The 17798-nt window shown below is 40.0% G+C and overlaps 1 protein-coding gene across 1 annotated transcript in view; it reads left to right on the top strand.

The window, feature by feature from the left end:
- The window catches only part of LOC121527359 (microtubule-associated protein 4), a 125164-nt gene extending 112316 nt beyond the window's left edge, over positions 1-12848 (top strand). Inside the window, exons 14-18 of the mRNA XM_041814295.1 lie at positions 2369-2461; positions 4723-4804; positions 5103-5215; positions 11423-11609; positions 12694-12848. Coding sequence (XP_041670229.1) covers positions 2369-2461; positions 4723-4804; positions 5103-5215; positions 11423-11609; positions 12694-12701 — 483 coding nt within the window. The 3' untranslated portion in view covers positions 12702-12848. The remainder of the gene's footprint in view (positions 1-2368; positions 2462-4722; positions 4805-5102; positions 5216-11422; positions 11610-12693) is intronic.
- The last annotated feature ends 4950 nt before the right edge of the window (positions 12849-17798 follow it).

Below are 17798 nucleotides of genomic sequence, written 5' to 3'. Positions count from 1 at the left end.
TTCTTGGTCTCTTACAAACGCCCTTCTCCCCATGTTGCTTTTGGCTGGGTGCATCAGGCTGCAACATAATAAAGCTGAAGAAGTGAAGGGGTTTGAATACTTTCTGAATGCACTGTATATGGGAGCTCTGTGGATTTCACTAATATGAAAAAATGTCTTCATGTTGTTCTGCATGTATGTGCTCTATAAAAAATTAATATAGGGCATTTAGTAACCTCTTCTGTCCTTTACCCTACAGTTGGTTCAAACAACATTCAGGGTCTGTGTAGGTGCTTAAAATCCTTAAAAATGCTTAAATTTCATGGATTGTTCAAACAGTGCATTATCAGTGATTAACGATGTGTAGACATCTTTAGAGAGTAGATCTAGTACACTGATGCCTAGAAAATTCCCCTAAAGAAACAGTAATGTTTCCAAAGACACTGATAAATTCTTAAAATCGAGATGTGAACAACACAATAATGGAGCATCATCAGTTAATCCAGTACCACTTTAATCATGACAGTGTTTGTTTACATCAGGTAAGATAAATGATTAAAAGCTAGCATAAGTTAAAACTTCTGGCTGTGTTTTGTTACTTCGGAGACTTAAAGTAGTAACACGCAATTAAGTATAAAATGATCATTTAGAAAATGATTTATTATTATTTTATTTCTATGTTTTTTAGTTATTAAAAATAACCTCTCATGGCCCACCAGTGGTGGCAACACTGTGGGAAGTACTGAGTTTGTTCACATTAAATAAGAATGAAATAATCAATAAAATGTTAGAAAAAATTGCTGTTTCTCTTTCGAAGAATATCAAGCGGTAATCCAGTGTGGGTCAGCCCATCCATATTTTCATAAAGATTTCTTGAAAAGGATATCATTTTAGGGCAATAATGTTACAGATTGATACATTTGGGTTGTTCTTAAATTTGTCATCCAGTCTGTAGCACCTATAGACTGCTTTTATGTAACATGTAACTGGGGTTGTTTATGCAGGTAGAATAGTATCTGTTCTTCAATGATAAAGAAGTAAGGTAGTATTTTAAAGTAAACATGTATGTATATTAATAAAGAGTTGAAGGTGCCAAAAAAGCTTGAAAATGCACATTAAAAGTGTGTGAATTTGACCTTAGAAAATGCACTATACAGACAAAAGTATTTGGCCACACTTGTTTATTATTGAATTCAAGTGTTTCAGTCAGACACATTGCCACAGGTGTATCAAATCAAGCACCTGGCCATGCAGTCTCCATTTGCAAACGGTTGTGATTCACATGGGTCGAGTTTAATCCCTGCTGGATATTCCAGAGTCAGCTGTAAGGGCTGTTATTAAAAAGTGGAAGAGTTTAGGAACAACAGCAACTCAGCCATGAAGCAGAAGACCATGTTAATTCAAAAAGCAGGGTCAACGACTGCTAAGCAGATGGTGATTCCATAGCTGGAGAGTTCCAAACTTCCACTGGCATTAACTAAACACTAAAACTGTGTGCTGGGAGCTTCGTGAATGGGTTCCCATGGCCGAGCAGCTGCATGCAAGCCCCATATCACCAAGTCCAAGCAGTGGAAATGTGTTCTGTGGAGTGGCCAATCACACTTCTCTGTTTGGCAGTCAGATGAGCAAGTCCGGGTTTGGAGGATGCCGGGAGTATGTTACCTGCCTGACTGCTTTGTGCCAGCTGTGCAGTTTGGTGCAGGAGGGATAATGGTATGGTGCTGGTCTTCAGGGTTTGGGCTAGGCCCCTTAGCTCCAGTGAAGGCCAATCTTAATGCTTCAGCATACCAAGACATGTTGGACGATGCTATGCTTCCAATTTTGCGGCAACAGTTTGGGGAAGGCACTTTTCTATTCCAACATGACTGTGCCCCAGTGCAAGGACTATAAAGACGTGGTTTGATAAGTTCACTGTGGAGAAGGATGGAAGCTGTTATAGCTTCAAAAGGGAATCCAGCTCCATATTAGAGTACATGTATTTGAATACAGTGTCGTAACAGTCCCTGTTGTTGTCATGGTCAGGTGGCTGAATACTTTTGTCCATATAGTGTAAGAACCACTTGAAAGCCTTCTTGCCCCTCAGGATGTCTGTCACTGTCACCATTCAAATAGAGACATAAGTTATATTTACTGTTCCAGACAACTTCCCTGCAAGTTCAGCTTAAACAGAGAAAACATCAGTAGCCATGTTCAATATTTCCCTGGTGAAGCTTGCTCCAACCTTTCCTATCCTTTCTAACCCTACCTGTTATGGTGTCTTCTCCTCTACTGATTTCCTCACATCCTCTTCTCCTCTTTTCCCTCTTATTCCCTTCTTTCTCCTATCTTCTTATTTTACTCCCTCCCTTCCCTTGCTCTCCCCTCTTGCTGCTATGCTGTGTCCGTATAGGTTCAGATAGTCTCCAAAAAGGTGGACTTCAGCCACGTCACCTCACGCTTGGGCTCCAAGGATAATATGAAGCATGTTCCTGGTGGAGGGAAAGTAAGTACTGCCTGGCCCATAGTTAGAGCAAGTATCCATCAACCCATTAGTCAACCAAATTTGACTGGAAGAAGAAGATAACAATGGAAAATAGTCTGATGACTGAGGCTCTACAGGCAGCATCAGTGGGGGTGTTTGGCTTCAAGAGTATTTTCTAAATAGCAGCATTAAAAAGATTTAGATAGTTCTTCAGGTGCTCAAAGTTTAAGTAGAGGGGAAGAATTGGACAGCATGCTAGCAAGCCCAGGGTTCCCGCTTCACAGTCCCTTGCTTCTTTAAACCCTATCTGTTTTGTCCTTTCCTGTCACTAACTTACTAAACAAAACATAAGCACAATAAGCCCAGCAATAAGCCTCTGATTGGCTGTTTCAGTTGGGATTGTCTGGTTCTTTGAGGAATATAAATCCACCAAAAGGTAAAAATAGCATTTCAGGTCTTCTGATATGATTTGTAAGAGTGATCTAATTTATGTACGTCAAATCATTTTACTAGCTAGAATCAACCACATTTTCTTCTCAGAGACAGAAAAATTTTCTCTGCAAAGGGAGCGGTTTTGCTCTGAAGTGCCTTTCCTGGCCCTTTTTTTTTTTTTTTGAGAATTGGCTTGTAAACCCAGTTAAACCCAGTTTGGACTAGAGATTCACAATCCACCTAGGACATTTTAAAACACTGAAGGGCACAGTTACAGCTGTGCAAACTGAGGCGTTGCAGCTTGAATCAGGGCAACTGACAGTGTGTCCTGCAATTCAGTTTGTCAAGTCACAAAAAGCCTGTTATTCTATGCATTTCAGTGGCCAGTGAGGGTTTCACCTAAATCAGTAATGTGAAGAAATTAAGCAAAAGTTGGCCCGATCTTCCCAAGTTTTTGACATGCAATATATTGAAAATATAGTGCCTTTGAAAAATATTCACCACTTTGGATGTTTTACCCTTTTATTGGTTTTATAAATCTATCATGGCCAATATAGTTTGGCTTTATTGACCAAAAAAATCCAAAGAGTCAATGAAATAAGAATATGTAATGTAAAACAAGTAACTACATAAAAAAACATTCAAGCCAGTATTTAGTAGTCACCTTTGGCTGCAATCACAGCACTGAGTCTGTATGGATAGGTCTCAATCAGGCTTGCATATCTGGACTCTCTAATTTTATTCCATTCTTCTTTGCAAAACTACTCAAGCTCTGTCAGGTTGCACAGGGATTGAGTGTGAACAACCCTTTTCAAGTCCAGCCACAAATTATCTGTTTGATTGAGGTCTTGGCTTTGACTTGGCCATTCCAGAGCATTCACTTCATTGTCTTTAAACCATTTCTGTGTAGTGTTCGCTGCATGTTTAAGGTCATTGTCTTGCTGGAAAACACATCTTCTCCCAAGCTGTAGTTCAACCTTCCAGGGCCAGCTGCCAAGAAGCATCCTCACAACATGATGCTGCCCTCACCTTCCCTCACAGTGGGGATGGTGTGTTTGTGGTGATGTTCAGTGTTTGGCATCATGTCTGTTGACCAAAAGCACCATTTTGGTCTCATCACACTAGAGAACTTTCTTCCAATTGACCATAGATTCTCCCACATGCCTTTTGGTGAACTCTGGTCGAGATTCCACCAGTTTTACCAAAGCAGAATAGCATGTAACTTGCTGAGACTATCCTTTTCCATATCATACAATAAAAGTTTCAAGACCAGCATGAAAAGCAGAAATGGATACTGAAGAGCCATTGCAATGGAAATAGTACATCGTCTCCTCCCTTGTAGCAGTATGAACTGACAGGCTTAGAATATTGCATGTTGCATGCAATTTCAAGTTTCACCTTGCCATGAATCTTTGGTCTGAGCTGGGCTTTAGCCTCAGGTGTGTCTGTCACAAATTTTAGTGTCATGTCTTAGAGTCAGTGTTTATTGCGTTGGGGGATTTTTGCCCCCCATAGTATTTTCATTTTGACTTTTCAGTCAACTGTTGGCTCTCTTAGCTGCAGTAGTATTAACCTACAACAGCCCAGGAGGGCATGACACTGCAGAACTCTCTTTCTGAATTTCTAAGTATGTCTTGTTGGTTTCTGTATACTTAATTGCCAGAAAATTATTGTGTGCCCACAATTGTTTTGGCTCCAAGTCTTATGGTGAGCACAGCTTGTCTGGATTGTGGTAATTTGTTGTGCAATTTGTTTCTGACACAGCTGGAGACGTAGAAGGAAAGAAAACCAACATCCTTGTACACTGTTTTGATCACTGTTAATAAAATGGCCTGTTTGGCATTTGACAGGTGCAGATCCTCAACAAGAAGGTGGATGTGAGTAAGGTGACATCAAAGTGTGGTTCCAAGGACAACATCAAGCACAAACCTGGTGAGCTAGGAACCATTGCTTTATTAAATGCATGTTGCTTAAAAAATTTGTGTGATCTATATTGGAAATACCTTTGAATACAATCCAGTGAAAGATTTTACAGGTGGGTTGGATAAGATGTATTGCCACAGATCGCAAAAGCAAAATAAGCAAATTTCACAATAAGAGCATAAGATTAGCTTGATTCTAAACTTGACTTGAAGAACTGAAGGATAATGTTTTTGAACTTGAATGTGTAAGTATATGTCCAAACATGCATGTCGAGGATCGTCAGACTAATTGTCCTTGTGTGCTGCAGGCGGTGGCGATGTGAAGATCGAGTCCCACAAAGTGAACTTCAGGGAAAAGGCTCAGTCCAAAGTGGGCTCCATGGATAATGTGAGCCACTCACCTGGTGGAGGAAACATCAAGGTGAGACTATCACACATGAAGACAACTAAATAATCCGTCAGCACTGGCACTCTGTGGTCTTTGCATCCTTATGACAGGATTAGGATTGTGTATGAAGCCTTCTTTGAGCCAACCAATCACAGTGGCAATAACTCAGGTTTTACAAGGTTCCATGGTTTTCTCCATGGTGATTGCAGTCTAATACTTAAAACCTGGTTTTGATAGTCTTGATGGCAAGATAGTATGTTTTAGCAATGCACAATTTAAATTCAAAAACAGCATACAGCTTATCAGCAAGTATTGTTGCCCTTTCTGCAATTTAATTCTGATGCTGATACACCAGTATATCAGTGTTGCAGTAATAATAGACAGTGAAGATTCCCCACATATGAGATTTCACAGAAACTGGCATGATCAAATGTGACTTCAGAGGAAAAATAAACATTGAGGATAACCAAAATCCTCAGCATGATGTCTTGGCAGGTGCTACAGTTGCAGCAAAAAACAAAAACAAGTGTAGGTTGAAGTCCAGGCTGAAGTGAAGGATACTTTTGTTTATGTTTGCAAGCCATAAAACTACATTTCAGTCAAGAACACTCTTGTTAGACATTTGATGACTTATTGCAAAATGGATATAGTAGTTTTACTTGGCGGAGAAGCCTCTGCTCAAAAGATGCTTCCTGGGTTAGTCAAGCAGAGTGCGTTGACTTTCCAGGGAGTGCATGGCTAGAAACCCCCATGTGGATAGATACACTGATGACAATGTGTATTGAATACAGTTAAATTAGTCCAGAAGTAATTCATCCGCAGAAGCATGAAGCTGAATATGAGAGTTCAACAAGCTCTAACCTATAAATGAGGAGGCTGGGATGGAGGAGGTTAAGCTTTGCCAGCAGCAGCAGCATGGTGCATCAGCATTAATGCAAGAAGAGGTTAGTGAGAAAGATGTCATATTTAAACTGACCGCCATGTTGAGAGAAAGAGCTGTGATTGGCTGTGGGAATTGGGAGGCAATATTGGGATCAGCTGGCTATCAGCTGATCATGGCTGGGTGTATGACTTCCGCGTCCTGCTAAGCTTCATAAAAATCAACCCTGTCTACTCCCTCTCACTGGGTGTTCGGTCAGAGGTCAGAACTAGATTCATAGATATAAAACACGTTTGATATTTACTATTCAGTGTTGTGAAGGCGTCGGTCCAGTAAGGCGCAGTAGAATAATCATTTTGGCATCACACACTCAAAGATATTTTGGACAAATAATTGTTTGCAACAAACCTCAACACAGGACAGTGGGTGCAAATCTGGTCAAAAGTTGGGCTTTAAACTGTAGTTTGGCCAGTCTAAGTCAAATCTGTGGTTTCTATAGTGTAATTGTACTATTGTTGTTTTACTCCTGGATCTTTGGCTTTTCAGGATGAAAAACTAACTTGTTTTCAATTTCAATCATTGCTCTATTTCATTAAGGAGTCATGATTAAATAGGCAGATATTTAGTGCAAAATATATGAACATTTGAAGATGTGCACTAAGTCAACCATTTTCCTAGGATAAGGAGCACTTTCCTTACAAAGAGGAAAAAAGTCTAGTATGTGTATGTGAGAAAACCACTCTGGAGCCTTGTCAGTCTGGCTGTGAGGAAAGGTTGTCTGAAGGACAGCACTGCTGACTAACGTCCTTTTATTTCCTGAGTGTCTGCTTGTTGACAAATAAAAATGTCAGAGATGTTTGTGTAAGAGCTGAAAATTATCAGCTTGTCATGCTCAAAATGACATTTAAAAAGATTGAAGCCTGTTTGGCTTCAGTCAAAAGCATCTTAAACCCCTCACACAGGCAGACAGCTCCTTTTTTTGTAATTTTACCCTTCTGAAGTGAGATTGATTGAATATTTCACCACAAAACCTCGACTCTAACACTTTATGATAGAAAGATCAGAGATGTACAAAGATTTGTGAAATATGATTCATTTTATGTAGGAAGTGAGTCATATTGAATTTAAATTGGCACAAAAAGTAAGGAAATGTTTGTTTGGTAGATTATATCTTTGTTGTAACAATGCATCTTTGCGGTAAATCTTATACCATTAGAAAGTCTGTTTATTCCCTTTCAAATGGTGCCACGTTTATGAGGATGAGTAGCAGAGCTGAGCATGTGTGTTGCACCCATGAAAAATTTGCCTTATCATCTCTGCTGATGCCAAACAGCTTTTTCTGCTGTTGCTATCGGCTCTTGTATTGAGCTTTTGGCACCCCCACACACTGACAGTCACCTGCCTGATTGGCACCTTATGCAAATCATTGCAATGTCCAGGAATGAATCCAGGTTCTGCTGAAGACAGTTGGATCTTAGGGTCAAAGTCTGGAGAAGACAAGAGGCATTGTGATGGTGTGGGGGGCAGCATCTCCCTCACAGGAAAAACTTCATCACTGGAGGCAATCTCAATACAGAGAAATATGGAGATGAGATTCTGCAACCAGTGGCAATCCTATACCTCCACAGTCTAAGACTCTACTCTATCCCTCAAGATGACAGCACTTGCCCAAACAGGTTTATCAGAGACTACCTCCAGAATATGGAGTGGAGAGGATGGAATGGCCTGACCTCAACCCCAATGAGGACTTGTGGGATCAGCTTGGGCAGGCTGTTTGTGACCAATACAACCACACTGTCTGACTTTGACAAATGATGGTTGAAAAATGGGATGCTATCCCACAGCAGTGTGTGACCAGCATGAGGAGGAGGTGCCAGGCTGTTGTGGCTGTGTATGGTTTTTCCACACGCTACTGAGGCTACTGAGACTTCAATCATCCAATCAACCAGTCAAGGGTCAATGGCAGGATAAGCTGTTTGGCATTGGTAGAGAAGATTTGGCAAGGTTTTCGTAGGGGCAACCCGCATAGTCAGCTCTGCTGCTCACCCCAAAAATGCATGTTCCTTACAAATGTGGCATCATTTAAAAGGGAAATAAACAGGCTTTCCAACGGTATCAGATTCATTGCCAAGAAGCACTGTTACAACAAAGAAAAAATCTACAAAACACAAACTTCCTTATTCTCTGTGATAGGTTCATTTGTATAATACAGAGGGCTAAATAAAGTCAGTTTAGGTAAATTGATGTCCCCTGTCCCCTCAGCCTATGGCGGCCCATCTGTGTTTCATGATCACAGCATGACTCCATCCTTCAGTCACATTCTCATCTTCAAACACTGTTTTTGCACGCTCTGTTGACATCCACACCCTCGAGCTGAATCAAGATTCATGATCATAAGGACGGCTATAAATAAAATTGATAAAAATAATAACCCAACTGAGACAGACCTTTACTTTTTGATAGCTGAAGTCTATTTTTGAACACCTGCAGAGCTTTGAAACCTGCCCTTATCATCTAAGAACAGAGACAAAGTTTCTTTTCAGTGCTTTTTTTGGAAGGACAGGATTCCATGCATGCATTATCTTTGTATTCTGATAGTGTAGGATGAATTCCCTGCACACCTTCTCATGCTGTGTCACTGTAAAGATGTCCTTTTATCTATACATAGCATTTTTTGTTTCCTCTGAATAGAAGAAGTTTAAAATGATCAAAACCTGAAGCTCTATTGTTGCCACCTTTGTTGCACTGAGCAACATATTTCCTCGTTTAGACAAACAAACATAATGTGGTTTATTTGCACAATATATATGCCATCATTCTACCCCAATTACTCAGTGGAGCGGGAAACGTGGAATAATCTGCAGCTAAAAAAAACATTCTCTCTCTTTGAGTAACATTTAATGAAAACAAGCATGACCAGCAGTTTCAGAAATGACTCAGCCCTCTAAAGACAGGAAATAGGAACCATCTTTGAGTACACCATTGTTTTATTCCTTCAAAATGTTCCTGGGTGGTTTGCAACAGTTGGCTGGGGTGGGTTTAGGATAAGCAGAAATACAAAAGAGATGGATTAACAAAATTCTGGTTCATCTTTAAAACAGAGTATTTTCTGCATTCATATTTACTGTGCTTTTTAAGGAAATACATTATTACATAGAGATTCTTATGGAGTTAAACTGTCCCCATATTTTAACTAAATTGTTTTCCCTTAAGTGGCATAACTGTTTTTTCCAGAGCTGGAGAGACTTTTTTAAACTAACCTCTTATTTCCACATAAAACAGCTGCACCACAATCCGCCCACAAAGCTCACTGCAGAGCAAATTACTCCCTCTCTAGTCCAGTGGTTCTCAAAGTGGGGGTCAGGACCCCCAAGGGAGGTTGCAGGATGCTTTCCAAAAAAAAAAAAGAAGAGAGATTTTAAATTATTTAAAGGGGGATATCTTAGCCATTATTTATACACAAGTAATATGTACAAAAACTCCCCAGAATGTAAATTTTTACATGATGCTTTGTGAAATATTGTATGCTTTAACCACCCCCAGGGAAGTTGGTGGGTCCCCAGTCCCTGATGCTGTTATTTTGGGGGCAAACAAGTTTGGGAACTCCTTCTTTAGTCAATCAGAGCCGTTCCACTGCCCACATTCAGTTCTGGCTCCAACACATCCCAGAGGCACCACTCCACTCTACTTCGTTGGACAACGCAGCAGGTCTATTTCAGCGCCAGCCGCTGCCAAATCCACGTAGAGCAGATCGATCCAAACAGACGGAAAAACTTGCAAAGTGTTCAGTCATTTTCAAAGAACAAAACATTGCATGGACTCCTGACTGTAAATTATCACTATATCATTACGTCTCATCCTACAGCACAAGCAACAGGTTATTGGGTGGTCAGTGGGTCACAGAGCTTCTACAGCGCCATTCGTAAGGGAAAGTTTTATCTTTTGAGGTGGAATACCACAGAATTTGACATGAAGTCACACGTCCTTTGTAGAAAATATAAACCGTTTAACTTTCTAATTTACTCACCCATGGCAGAAGCAATAAAATCATAGAATCATGCTGAAATGATCGGCAAATCAACCCCAGAAAGGCAAAATAATCCACTTCCAGTGTGAGAGATCGCTTGCCTCCAGTTTGGAGCAAAACCCTTTCACTGGGGACCACAGCACAGCCGATGTATGTGGAATTACAGGTTATTAAGGGTAGAGTAACTATCACTATTTTTGCCTGAAGATAGAGAACATTAAATAATTTTAGCAGCCCTGTCAGTAAATGTTTCCATGAAATCAGTTTGTTTTTTCCCTTTGATTTTTGCTCCATGTTTGTGTCTTGCACTGATTTTCATCGTTACCCCAATATTTGACCTAATAATTTCAAAAAAAAAAAAAAAAAAAAAAAAAAACTTTTGTTTGCAATATTGTTTATTTTAAGGTTGGCTTTTCAGTGGATAGCATTGTAAACACATTGACAATTTTTCCTCACTTGTAGAGGAGCTGACCAGGACCCACACGAACAAAAGGTTATATAACGATGTCAAAATTAACATCAAATTTCAAAGTTTTCATTGTTCAAATCTTTATAAATTAGCTCCACACAAAGGTTTTCTTTCAGGGACCGGGTTACATGAACTATTCATACGTGTTTTACCATGATTTTAGGTTTGTATGACTGAATCTAATTTTGGCAACCTTAAAGCAGGCAGAGCCTTGCACCCCCCATGGGGGTCCCAAACCCCAAGTTGGGAACCAATGCTCTAGGCCAATGCATTCGTTTCTGGCTGTTCACATAATGAGAAGTAATGGCTACTGTCAATGCCAAACTGTATCCGTGGCAATCCTGCCCTTAGCTAGCATAACATAAAAAAGGAAAACTTTTTAATGGGAGGGTTAAAGCCTGACTAATTATTGAATATAATTAAATAAAATGCATCTGACTCCTACTCAGTGTCTCCTCAGTTTTGTTTTGTCTTCGATAGAACACTAGCATTCACACAATTTCAGAGATTAGGTGTCTTTCACAAGAATAAATATTTTCACACACTTTTCATCTGCTTTTGCAATACACTATGCTTAAATTTGTTTTCTATCATTGCATTCTTATGATGTGCACTTGTTGAGTTTGAATCTTATTTTTGCCTATTTATTTGTTTGCAGCTTCATCTTCTTCCACTTTAGTCTGGCTCCAGATCTTTAAATGTTTCTAACAAAATTTGCCCCACCAATTTCTGCAATGACACATTTTACGCAAAGACCTACAAACACATCCATAGTCTGTCTTTTTTTCTGAAGACTGATATGCAGAGATTTGGAGCCAGGTTGTTCCATCCCACCGATTGACACGCCCTGCTATGTGTTTCTAGGCTGAGGGGGCCCAGGAGACAGCAGAGGGGAATGAGACTCCCCTGAGTGGTACCTCGGCCCCTGGCTCCGAGCCAGGGCAGGCAGGTGGCGCTGCTGCCCATGAGAATGGGCTGAAGGAGGGGGCTCCCTGTGATAGTGAGGGCCTTCGAGAGCCCCAGGCTCTGGAGTCAGGCATCCCAGAGACAAGTGAGTATACGTGTGCATGTAACAACAGGCATGGCCTGTTGTTAGCTCAGGGTTTATTTTAATAGAACAAAGTAGGGATGCACGATACTGGATTTTTGACGATTTTACCCAACTAATATTTACACCCCACTTTTTATGTTAATGAATGCAAAGTCTCTTTTACAAAAACTGGCCTGTTCAATCAGACATCAACCCAATGACAGTCTTTTTCAAATAGACATCCAGAAATGCAAATTTAATTTTAACCATAAAACAAAGTTTTACCTGCCTTTCAAAGAGCTACGCACACCATTAAAATATCCTGCAAACAAACACTAGGTTCTTAGTGCATAAAACAGAAGTGTGCCCCTTTATTCTAAAGCTTATACAATAAAGAATTAATAATCCTAATTAGCAACAGATTGTTGTGCACATTGTTTTTTCATAATAAAAATAGGTTTATCCAAAAAGGGAGAAATGTACCATTAGCTTACAGATGTAGAAATATGAAAGTGATAGCACAATAAGAAATATTGTCTTTAAAAAATCTTTTAGCTATAATGAACCTGAAGTGGGTTACACAGAGCAAGCAACTAAGCTTGAATTACTGAAAGTGTAAATGCTTTCACATTGACCATGGTATTAAAAATTTCTTCTTCTCAGGTAAAAATAAAACTAAGTTAAGCATAGCTACGACCTTAAATTTCTGCCTGTTGAGCTCACTTTAGGTTTAAAGAATAAGGATGTAAAAAAATAAAAGAACTTAAACTTAGTAGGTCTGTTGGTGCTTCTTAAAACTCCATAAACTTTACTTGTTAGCTGCAGTATTATGGTGCATTTTAACAGACGTGGCCTGCAGAAATGTTCATTTCTGTCAGTACCAATATCATGCATCCCCATAGCAAAGAAGAAATGAGGAGGACTATTGGAGAAATCAGCAGCATCAGGAGTGTCTTCTTCCACATGTGTACTTACTGTTGTTGAAACCAATCTTTGTCTTTGTGACTGAACTAAGACTATTTATCTGTCTGTGCTGTATTTATCTTGTTATTTGTGGTCTAAAGCACCTGATCACACCGTCATCTTTTGACTTCTTATCTTGCAGGCATCTAATTCTGCTATCCCTCTGCCCTCCTCATTTCAACCCCCCCACACCAACACCTCCTCCCCTCCCCAATTCTCCTTTTTTCTATATTTTTCTCTCTCCCTCACCCTCCTCTCCCGGTCTCCCCTCTTCCCTGCCCCTTTTTTTATTTTTCTTTCTGCCCTGTCTGCTGCAGATTGAGTCTTTCAAGCTCAACTTCCGCGAGAATGCTCGCTCTCGCACGGACCACGGCGCCGACATTGTCACCTGGCCGGCCCCCCAGGACAGTCCCCACCCACACGGTTCCTTCTATTCTCTACACCAAAATCACCACCACAACCAACACCCGACCCCTCGCAGTGTCTCCCTCATTGAATCGTTGGCGTCTGCAGGCTGCAGCAGCTCTCCCTCCACCCCCTCCTTGCAGCAGGGGGAGGTCCAGGGTGACATCAGCCTCTCTTTAAAGGGATCTTGACCTTTTTTTGTGCCCCCATCACACTCTAAACCTAAATCTGTCTTAGCAAATGTTTGAATCATCCAATAGTTCTGCTACTCTAGTATCATGCTCTGAGCTTATCATTGTGCACCACCGGTATCATCCCTGCTTCCCCACCCTTCTGTCTATGGCTGAAGTGACTGTACAGACTAAGCTTGGGCCTCGGTGGGAGCTTTGTGGAGGGAAATTAGGGGAAAGTTTCTTAACTTTTGGTTGCATCTTCACCAAGCTGGCTGACCTGGAATCATTTACCAACAATGTGGTGGTGGACTCTGCATCATGTCACCCCCACACACCAAATAGCAGCACTTCATATGTCGACTGAGCATTGTGGAAACCCTCCCGGACTCACCTTATCCTTGTGACTTCATGGGCTGTCTATTCCCAGTAACCACTTACACTCTGCTTCAATAACATCATTGTAACTCATCTCATCTGCTTCATTACTTCCTCTCTATCATGACAAAGCTAGACAACAAGTAGGCTGTTTAACTCTTTTCTCTTGTGTTTGTGATGACGTGTTTGAGTGACAACGTTAACATGAGCTTTGGTGTTCTGTTTTGATCTTCTTTTCTGTTTTCTTTCCTCAAGATTTAAAAACCAGGTTTTTCTTTATTTATTGTACTTTTCTTTCTGTATAAGCAATACAGTGGCAGTCTTTTTTTTTTCCGTTAACACTCAGCGAATCTTGGAAACACGCACAGGTTTTTGTACGCACAGCAGAGAAGGAATTACAGAAGGATAGAGAAAGTAAGTGAGGAAGGAGGAGCTGTGTTTTAGATTTAAGATGTGTTGGAACATGCAAGTGAAATTGTGGATTGAAGAAGTGTGAACGTCCCAAAGGCGCTGTGTGTCTTGTTCGTGCCTCCTATCCTTCGTACCTGAAACTACAACATACAAAGATGCCGCAGGCTCACGCCTAAAACCGCTCAGAGAACAACAGTAACACAAAACGCACACAAACCGCTTGGCACAACTGTCATCGCTATTAAAAGATAACCCTGTACATCCTGGTAGTTTTGTCTAGTCATGGCTGTTGTCCCATTTCAGGTGTTTCTATGAGGGTTACGCTGCAATGTCGTGTGAAAGCATCAGCTGAACATCCCTTTCATTGTGTTGGGAACTTTCCTGTCAGAGTTAAGGCAGTGGAACAAGATGTGACCGTATCTGCTTTCTCTTGTAGCAATGTAGCAAACTGTTGCCTTTAATGCATGGTCGGGTTATTATAACATGACACTCTGAGGTGAAAACCAGGTGTACTCAAAGTGTTGTGGCCATGTGTATCTCTCTTGGCAGTGCTACACAGCTGATGTGTTATTAGATAAATGATGTCCAAACTAGTTTCATATTGGGATGGTATTACTCTCAAAAGCTCATATTATTTACTTATATTTTGTCATGTCAGCTACAAATATCATTTGCTTAATGTCTGGCTTTTTAGCCACAAAGGCTGTTCCATGTTCGCTTTCTAGTTTTCATATATCTAACCAGAAGATGTCACCTATTTCAAAGTTCAAGAAGCAGTGCTAGATCTAACACATATCTACTAAAACTAAGTTAATCTCTGTGCATTTTGGGGGGTTTCAAGGTGGTTTCTTTGACAGATTTTCTGTCCTCTGGTGTTGATTTAAAACAAACAAAAACTGCAGTGAAAGTCAAGCGAGATGCCTTTGCCAGATATTGACTAATTTAGTCTTCCTTTTTAAAGATTTACTCCCTTATTTGAACTGTTTTGGAACCAAAGCTCCATTGGCAGTCCCTTTTAGACAAATAAGATGAATGGAGATGCACCAGTTGTGAAATTTAAGACAGATACCGATGTGTCAATAACAATTTAGCTGATGCTCCTTTTAGTGGAACTTTTTCTCACAAGTTTGACAAAAAAAAACAGATGCCCAACAGGTGACATCTTGACAGGACAAAACAAAAACTTCCATACATTCTAGATTAATCTCATGCAAACTGAAATATTGCAAGACATTTTTGTTTTACTTTTGATGATTACAGTTTACAGCTCATGAAAATCAACATTCCACTTCCATTGCAAAGATTTCCTGAGCCTTCATTCTCTAACTGTAGTTCAGCAAACACAACTACAATCATGGAGAAGTCTGCTGACTCGACAGTTGTCCAGAGGACAATCATTGACATCCTCCACAAGGAGGGTAAGCCACAGAAGGTCAGACTAAACAATACAGATGAGCTGAACACAGCTATCAGAGCAACCTGGGCTTCAAAACGCCCCAGCAGTTCCACAGACCGATCGCCCCTACTCTATCTTGCAATAATGCAGTAATATGTGCAAAAGGAGCTCCAACCAGGTACTGAGTGCAAAAATGTGCATAATTCTCAAGGATGTAGACATATTTGTATTATAAATGCTTATTTTGATTTGTTTTTTTTTAATATTCAAATATTTTGAAATGGTGGATTTTTGATTTTCGGGAGCTGTAAGCCATAATCATCAAAATTGAAACTACAAAATTCTTGAAATATTTCACTTTGCATGAGATAAATCTGAAATATGTGAAAGTTTCACTTGTTTAAATTAAATCACAACAAAAAAATGAACCCTTTCATGGTATGCTAATTATTTTAGATGCACCTGTATTAGCAAATGGCCAATGTTTGGCAACAGGGCAGATATCAGCTGATACTGGTGCATTCCCACAAACAAATAACACTAGTGATGGTATTTTTTATTCAAATTGTCACTTTATGTAAAAGAGAAAGTAAAGCCTTGAAGGAAATAAATGGAAATAAATTGCACCTTAATGCTTCAAATCAAAGAGGGCTCCTTCTGAGGAGTAGAGATGTATAATTAGGATTCAAACAAAACCTTAATGAACGTGATGCCAAAATTATGAATGAGCTTTTGCATGTTGAAAGGAACGAAGAGAGCATCATCAAATATAGTAGGCAATAACTTCAATTAATGTCTCCTCAATGTGGAAATGTTTCACATGCAGGTGTTGGAGAACTTTTCTTAAAGAGCAGCTGTCATTGAAATTGCTTTGTTCGTGCCACGGCTGTCGCCTAGCTGAAGTAGTCCTCGTGCCTGTCCGAAACCGTATTTTAGCTTTTGCTTTTACCCCAGAGTTTTTACTTACAGCTACTTATGAGATTGCACATGGATGTATATAGATATTTTATTGTTGATGTACTCGTTATCACCCTGAAATTACAGAACAAAGCATCAGAATCAGGTGGGGATTGGTGGGATGGGGGTTCAAGCTTTGTCAGATCAGCGAAGTACCTTTTATGGTTCCATGGGGAGGAGTGTTTTACCATGACTATTATGACTATTATCCTGATTATTAGTATGACAAGTTGAAAAAGTCTGCCTTTTTCATTGGAAAGGGGCCACTGAAGTGAAAGAATGTCTTTTGAGATATATTGTACTAAAGACGCAACACTTTTGTATATGTATTTATCGTTGTGTTCCTGTAGCCTCGTGGTGGTTGTGCTCTCATGGTTGAAGGGATGAAACTTTTGATCTGTGGCAGCCGGTCGCACAAAATGTGACCTGGTGTTTCTCTAAGGATGTGCACAACAAGATTTCTTAAATCTCATTAATTAGGCTTTACTTAAAGCAATGTAACAGCAGCTTGATTTAGAAACTGACAACATAGATTTAATTTAAGAGATTTTAACTCAATTTGTCGTGCACATTTATGCACATAGACCATTAAATCATGCCCGCAAGCCCAGTCTTAAGAGATGAGAATAATGCTCAGTAAGCTTATGTAGGACACAGTGACCCCTGCAGGTTAATAAGATATAAGAACAATGCTGGTGGGGGCAGAAGCAGCTGAAACACGTCTGTGTATATCACCGGGGATTTCTCATTCTAAGTGTAGAAGTTGATATAATGGCCTGTAATTTGCTAGAACCGCGTATAAGAACATATCAGCTGCTGAGCTCACTCTCAAAGTCCCACAAAGTGAGACCATCAACGTCTGAAAAGAAGAATAACTGTAGCTGTCAGGTTTGGCTTGTGTTATGAATAAAAAAGCTCCTCAGTAATCTATCCAAGGAGCATCGTAGAGCTTCGTTTTCTGCCACCGCACTCGTACCAGACATGTACGTGTAACACTAGCTAATGAACACCTACTGTACCTGCAGAGCATGCTCAAAAACAACAGTGGGATGTGTTTGGTAGACTTACTATGTCATTTACAGAACCTCCTTATTGTTTTTGTGGGTTTTGTTTTTTTTTCATTAATTTGAATTTTATTTTATGGTTTGGAAAAAAAAGTGTTTATTGTGATTACTTGTTAATTAGTGATGTGATTGTTGAACATGAAATAAAATGGACTAAAACTCTCATGGGTGTGAACATCGCTCTTTTGCTGACAGCTCTACAATTTCTGCAGAATGACTCAGGTATTTTCAGGCTGAACCTATTTCATACTCTGCACACAGTGCCTATTACTTTTTATAGGCACTGTTTGCAGAGTATGACGTAGTTTCAGTCAGTTTTACCCTTTCATTGATCATATAAAGTATTCCTGGCTACCATTACACCTTAAAGACAAAAGAACACTACAAGCAACTCAGAGAAAAGGGTTCTTGAAAAGCATAAATCAGAGGATGGATACAAAACAGTCCAAGGCACTGAACATCCCCT

This window comes from Cheilinus undulatus, linkage group 19 (genome assembly GCF_018320785.1).
Source record: "Cheilinus undulatus linkage group 19, ASM1832078v1, whole genome shotgun sequence".
Taxonomy (NCBI): domain Eukaryota; kingdom Metazoa; phylum Chordata; class Actinopteri; order Labriformes; family Labridae; genus Cheilinus; species Cheilinus undulatus.
The sequence above is the reverse complement of the archived record's forward strand: the minus strand, read 5'-3'. Positions and strand labels throughout refer to the sequence as shown.